This window comes from Buceros rhinoceros, unplaced genomic scaffold (genome assembly GCF_000710305.1).
Source record: "Buceros rhinoceros silvestris isolate BGI_N320 unplaced genomic scaffold, ASM71030v1 scaffold9203, whole genome shotgun sequence".
In the NCBI taxonomy this organism is placed as follows: Eukaryota; Metazoa; Chordata; class Aves; order Bucerotiformes; family Bucerotidae; genus Buceros; species Buceros rhinoceros.
In genome coordinates, this window is record NW_010401783.1 from 22,163 (window position 1) to 29,161 (window position 6,999).

At 49.4% G+C, this 6,999-nt stretch overlaps 1 protein-coding gene across 1 annotated transcript in view; it reads right to left on the reverse strand.

Annotated features, from left to right (window-relative positions):
* SLC35F3 (solute carrier family 35, member F3) overlaps window positions 1–1,363 on the reverse strand; it is a 12,539-nt gene extending 11,176 nt beyond the window's left edge. The window contains exon 1 of the mRNA XM_010132383.1: window positions 1,121–1,363. Coding sequence (XP_010130685.1) covers window positions 1,121–1,363 — 243 coding nt within the window. The remainder of the gene's footprint in view (window positions 1–1,120) is intronic.
* Window positions 1,364–6,999: the final 5,636 nt, after the last annotated feature.

Genomic DNA, 6,999 nt, shown 5'->3' on the forward strand with positions numbered 1-6,999 from the left:
ACCACCACCAGGGTGGCCAAGCTCGCCTGCTGAAGAGAAGTGCTTTTCGAAAAGTTAACTCTCTGCTGCTCCATGCAGTGAAAGCTAACAACTTCTTCTGTGAACTGAAAGCGCTCCCCAAGTGGGTGAGCAGAGAGCTACTCAAACAGTAGGCAGAAACCAGAAATTATTACCATTATTGTTGATATCACTATTAGTAAGTGCTTGCTGCAGGCAGGAGGGACCCACTGGTGCCTTTTCCTTGCAGCTACTCCCGGCTCTGGCAGAGCCCCCCTGGCCCCAGGGCGGTGGGTCACTGGACGTGTGCCAGGCACCCATCTGACTGGTTCGACTGCCAGAGAACACCCTGTGCTGAGGCCTCCGAAACGGCAGCAGGGTCAGCAGGGAGCCATGAGGGTTCCCAATAAGCCGCCCCCACATGCAGCCTGTTGCTGCTGTGGTGTGAATGTGGCAGGGTGTAGGACTAAGGGTGTAAGCAAACACTTGCGGTGCCACCGAGAGTGCAGCCCCAGGGGAGCAAGCCTGCCACGCTGCTGCCTGCTGCGCTGCCTGGCCCCGTACCCACAGCTGCTGGCCAGACACTAGTCCCCACTGTCCTGTCCTGTCCTCTCCCAGCTGTTTGCTGCCTGACATGGGTGCAAAGGATAATGGTGTTGCCCTGCAAGCCTGCTGTTGAGTGTAAGAAAGGCAAGGGCCCCAACACATCCACAGAGAAATGCATCACGTGCAGCCAGGGCTTGCAGGAAAGTACAGAAATGCATTGTGTGCAGTTAGAAACAACTAGGTCTGTTGCCATGACCTGGGAATAGTCACTTGGAAGGGGCTGGGAAAGGGCACAGCAACATAGCAGCTGTCCTTCTTCACGTGCTCTGGAGCAAGTTATGTCTTTTCCGAAAGCAAATGCAGAAAGGCACCAGGCTGGGGGAGATGGGGGGTCTAGAAGCTCACGGGTGTCTGGGCAGGATGCAGGGAAGAATGTGTCCCTGCTCTGCAAGGACTTCTGTGCCCACTTGGCCATCTGCATGGGGTACTGCTCGATGAGGCTGGTGGGAGGGAAGGGGAAAAGGAAAGGCAGAAGGGGAAGGAAGAAGAAGTGAGACATAGATAAGGAGTCACTTACCCTCACTCCCATGAACCTGTCCCTCAGAACAATCCATGAAAGCAAGAACACAAAAGCTTTGTTGCAGCAGAACAACACGGAGACATCCGTAGTGTTTATTTTCTTTATTGCATGTAAGTAAAGGTAGTTTGTGAGTGTCCAAAGAACACCAAAAGGTGCTGCCTTGGTAAAAAACACCTTCAAAGTCAATCCATTGTCTCCAAAAAATCGGCAGCACTCCCTAAAACGAGAGAAAGGCAGCATTATTACACAAGCCAGAAACAGTCCACAGCAAATATAAGGGTTTCTTTTCTTTCCTACTCTTCTTGTTTTCCTTTGGAGGAGAAGAAAAACAAGTTTCAGGGTCTGCTGCATCAGCCAGCACCTGCACAGGGTACAAACACATGGGGGCTGCAAACACGGGAGGAGCAGCAATGAAAGAGCGAGGGGAGAGGTGAAGCCAGGACCTGAGATCTCACTCTTGCCATGACCACTTTCATGGTGGACATCTTGAAACGGTGTGGGATCATCCTCCTCTTTTCACCCCTGGGGGCACCAGGATGGCGAAGGGTCAGAGCTGGCAGCAAAGCCCGTTGCTCCCGGCTCCTGAAGCCACAGGACCTGGGTGCCCATCCATGATCCACTCTGCAGGTCTTGGAGGGAGCCTCGTGGGAGCCGAGTTTGGGGTTTTTTCCACCCAAGGGGTAGGACCTGGCTCAAGTCCCCTGGGACCGTTGTTCCCTGCCAAAGCTGCTAACTGTCTCTCTGTGTCGGTAAAAGGGCTGCCCCTCTGCACCACAAACATCAGCCCGACTTCCCACCTTCTGGCGCGGTGCAGGGCCACTCGGGGAAGTGCACAGCCCTCACAGACGCTGCCTGTGCTCACACGTGGTCTGGACCCACCCCCGCCTTCCACAAACACTACACCCACTTCAAATGTGGCCTTCAGCCCTGAGAAGCACTACCTGCACCAGCCCCTTGACACAGGGGATGCAGGGAATGAGCGGGCATTCAGAGACACCTTGAAAAACCCAGTCCCGGACTTCACTAGAGGCTTAAACCTGCTTCCCAAGACACCGGGGAGGGTTTGACAGCCAAGGTGTCACAGGCAGCCAGTCTAAACCTCTGAAGACAAAAAATGCAGGCACAGTTTAAATTAAACGACGTTAAGCAAGATTAGTATGAGAGGACAGACAGGCCATAGTCAGATTAAAGGACTAAAATGAAATTAATGCTGTGATTCATTCTGAGGAAAAAAATTCCTCCAGCCAAAAATCTGTTCCTCACATACAGAATTGGGTATCACTATTTCATATACAGTAGAAACCCGTGCTTTTACTGAACTGTACTGCAAGGCTCATTCTTGCCTAGTAGATACCACTGCATCCTATGGTAGCAGAGCCTAGCACTCGCCCCTATCCCTGAGGCACTCAGTGCAATGCTGTGATGCCCCAAAGCACAGCTTCGCCCTGGCATGGTCAGGACCCTGAGCTGCATATCCCCCTTTGGGAGTCTCCCCTCACTGGCCTACACAGTAAAGCTTCCTTTTAGCTGTTCTGGCTGGTTCCACCAAGTGTGAATTTCTTCTTGTAGGCTGGCTCCTGCTTCAAAGAAGACCTCCCTGTGGTAGAGGTTTCCCAAACCAGCACAGCGTTCTAAGGGAGCTTCTCCGCAGGGACATCCAGGGCTGTGAAGGGTGCTACCAGACATGCACCCACATGTGAGCCCTGTTGTCCAAAACAGGTGCACTGCTAACTGTGGGCTCTTTGCGGAGGTAGCAGATGGGTTACATGACTTTCTTGGACCTGGCGTCTTCAGTGAAGTCTGAGGAGCGTTAAGGGAAATGTGGCATGTTTCACGTGCCAGGATGACTACATACTGTACAATACCCCCCTCACAATTGTCTTCCCAGGTTTGCTACTGCTAATTGGGGATGCTGATTTTTCCTTGTTGCCAGAACACAGGATATGAAGCTGCACCAGGAAGAGTTTGATGAAAAGAGTAGTCAGTGAGTAATGGCAGATAAATAGTTACAGGAATCAACAAAAGTACTGTGATAAAACCTACATGGTAACCCCGTAACAGCCAGCAGACAAAATCACTTTGGAAAAAACAACCTTCCACTTTAAATATTTTGACAGAACATTTTGGTCACAGTCGTTCCTGCTGTCCAGTAATTTCAGTTGTACCCAGTGAGTATCTGGATGTTTCATGGATACTCCTTGGCAAAAAGAGGGCTGTGTCCTGTGGTGCTGCAGGTGTGCCTGACTGTGCCAGGAGAACCTGCCTATGAATATTTTAACAATCTCATCTGCTAATGAAAATGTTACTTTTTATGAAAGACTAAAGCCACCCTACCCAGAGGGCAGTCTGTAAGCACTCAGCGTGCTTTGGAGCCCAGCTCACCACTGTGGACCCTCGTATGAGGCCTGACCCCAAGTCTCCCAAAGTCATGGGACACATGGAGAGTTGGGGTCAGTTCCTTGAGGTTTTACAGGACAGACTCGTGCAGGTCTACCTGCCCAGGGCAGGACACAGACGGAGTCCTCTACTTGCACCAGAGCAAGGTGTCTGCCTCCAGGTGGATGGGGAAACAGGTTGGGTCCTCCTGGGACAAGTGTACAGTGGAGATGGAAGAGATGCTCGGAAAGTGCCCTGCTCCAACAGGGAGACCATCAGCCAGATCCTGGCTTTGACTGCCAGGCTAGCAGCCAAGCTGTATCATTTCCAGGATAAAATACACTTTCTGCCGCAGTTTATCGAGACTTCGGTTTATCCTGCTGCACAGCTAACTTGAGGAGGTGAAGAGGCAGGGCTACCAGATGCCTGGAGGCTGCAGACTGTTGGGTTTGTCTCTGGGACTAAATTCTCGCTATTTGCCAATGTAAGCAGAGATGCCAGAGGTGTGGTTTGCAAAGCAAGCAAGCAGAGATGCCGTAAACAGGTGCTGCCCCGGTGCTTGCCCTTGCCCTGTGTGTTGGGCAGGTTGGTGGCAGGTGTGGGCAGCCCAGGGACAGCTGAGGAGGGGCTATGCCCAAGGGCACCTGTGGTTTTTAGCAGTACGCAGCATTTGCAAGTAGCTGGTAGGGGCACACAGCATTTGCTCAGAGCAGCATCTCCTCAACTGTGTGTAATCCTCCATGTGAGGAGTAAATTCCTACAACTGCCAAGCTGTTTCCAGATAAGGTGGCAGCAGACAGCAAAGCACTCTGGCATTGGAGGTTGTAATGCTGTTATTTTTGAGATAAACTAGCTTTCTGCATTATTTTCCTCAATTCTGCCATCATGAGCTAGAGCTCCATTGTAATCACAGCAGTTGGTTTAAAATATAAATGCAAATGCAAGGCATTAGCTAAGGCAACAGCAAAAGGCCGGTGTAAGACTAGAATGGAAATGTCAAAGGACGGATACTGGAAGGGAAATGTATTGGCTTAATTGCTGCAGCAGCAATAAAGAAAAGCTTTCTCCCACTCAGAAGTGTCATATCCATGCTCACAGACATCTGAAGGCTCATGACTGAAAAAAAAGGCAGGATTACACTGCTGGGAGGAGGTCTACTTGTGAACTGAGAGAACTGCAGCCTGCTTCCAGAGAGATGTTACACAGTGGATGAGCTTGCTGTGAGGAGCTGCTGAGGGGGCTGCTGCAGCAGGCATCTCTGCTGTGTGCCGGGGTGGTGGGATGGTGCAGGTGAGAAAGAGGGGCACACATGTGGCCTGGTTGCTCTTCTCTTCCTCAGGATGCCAACTGCGATGGGTGGCATAAAGCCCATAAAGCACATCTGGGAGCAGAAGCAGCTGTCTGGCTTTCAGAGCATTCTCTGCATGAAAGGTCAGTGGTGGGGACAGATGGAAACTTGCTTGTAGGTATAAAATAAAGCAGTGGGCACCACATGGCACAATTCAACCCACCTTATTGTCAGGTGACACTAGTCCCCTGCAGTAACACCCCCCGAGCAGGGGTTAGCGAGTCCTGACTGGCACTGGCTGGGCTGCATGGACCAACGTTTCTCTCTCCCAAATGGGGACCCTGGTCCCCTGTCACTTGTCATAGCATGCCCTGCCTTGCCCTGATGGAAGTGTGTAACGTCACTTGGAAACGGTACATAGCTGCTCTGGCGCTACAGGAACTGTGCTGTGAGAAAAGATACTACAGAAAAGCATAAGGTGCAGAGATGTTACTGTTTGTATTTTTACTCTTAAATTGTTTGCTGATTTCTTCATTTCTCATGTACTAGTTCTTGTTTTTCCTCATGATCTTCTTAGGGTGTACCTTCATTAACCCAGAAAATGGCAAATTAGCTCTGCAACATTAGGCATGTCTCCAGCACAACAATACTAGCAAAATACCTCCGTCACTGGAACCCAGCATCCCCAGTGAAGTAAATCAGAAGTCGTCAGCACCAAAACTGCGTGCTGAGGAAGAGTTAATCATACTGAAAGCAGGTGTTGCAGTCAAATAAAACTTGCAAATAAAAACGGCAGTAAAGCTCAATTTTTCCCCCACTGAGCTCAGAATTATATGTTTAACACTATTCACCTTCCACTGCCTGCTTTGTCTTTAACCATTACTAGGTAGTCAGGAGGTTTCTCCACTGCTTTCATACCAATGAATGTATAAAATTCTGCCAGGACTGGAAGGAATCCTTTTTGCCCCCATCTGGCAAAAAAATCCTGCCTATGAAGAAGAAAGGTTGACACGAACCAGAAAAAGCACACACAGCGTGTTCCCCCAGGCTGCAGGCTTGGCCTCTTGATACTCTGTGCAGAACAAACCTGTGCCTGAGAAGTTAATAAGCCATTGAAACTGTCATTACATCTTCTGGGAAACATGCAGCAAAGTGGAAAATATCAGGGAGGAGTACACATCTGAAGGGAATGCTTTGTGCAAATCAATTAACTTTCCAGACCGTTAACTTCTGTTACAATTTTCTCATTGTCTCAGTGTTCATACCATAGCCTTCTCCTCCGAAGCAAGCTTGGGTCTGCTGTTGCTCCTAGCAGGTGATATTTTTACTTTGTAGGCTGTGCTTCCTACTTTGACCTTGCAAGGTCTGTACCTGCAAATTGAATTTGGCTAAATTGCTCCTGATTTTCATCAGAGCTATCATCGCCTCCCTGGAGCACAGCAAAGCTGCCACTGCACCGGTCAAGCTGCGCTCTTGATTAGAGACTGGCAGGCAAAACACGTTTTGCTAATCCCTGCACCGATTAGGCCTGCATGGGTAAATAATCCGCAGATGTGCTGTTAACAGTCGTACATTTTCTGTTCAATGTAAAAAAAAAAAATAAGACATGGACTGAAATGTCATGCCATGTCTTCTGGGGGGACTCACAGGCCAGCTGCAGTAAGCTAAAGCAAAGAAGACAAAGTGTCCTGGCTCTTACTAGAAAGGAAGGAAACTAAACCCAGGTTTAATTTTTCTCAGTGAAAAAAAATATTAGGCCTTTTTTTTTTGGTAATTCACCTGGTTAGAGACACAGCAGCTCTCATGCATTATGCTCACAAGTGGACGTAGGTAGAAGACTGATGTACAGATAAAAGACACAAGTTAAGGAAAAACATTCCTCAAAAATGCTTTCCAGAAATGGACCTGATGTGTTTCGCAGAAAACAGGATCGTGCCTCCAAGCTCTGCTCTCCTTCCCCTTGAGCCAGTGCTGATCTGAAGGGCAGTCATGACCAAATCAGCCTCTCAGGTGGGCAGATTTCACAGCACTGCAAGTGAAGGGTGAGCTCATGAATCCCATTTTACAGATGTGTAAGCTAGTAAATGGAGAGGAACTGGGTGCTTGAAAGAGGCAGGATGAGGGTTGCTTGTAGTCTGCACCTTCGGAGAGCTGGAGATTTGCTCTTCCCGCATGTTTATTTTACAGCCAGCTCCTGTTACTTATCAAGACA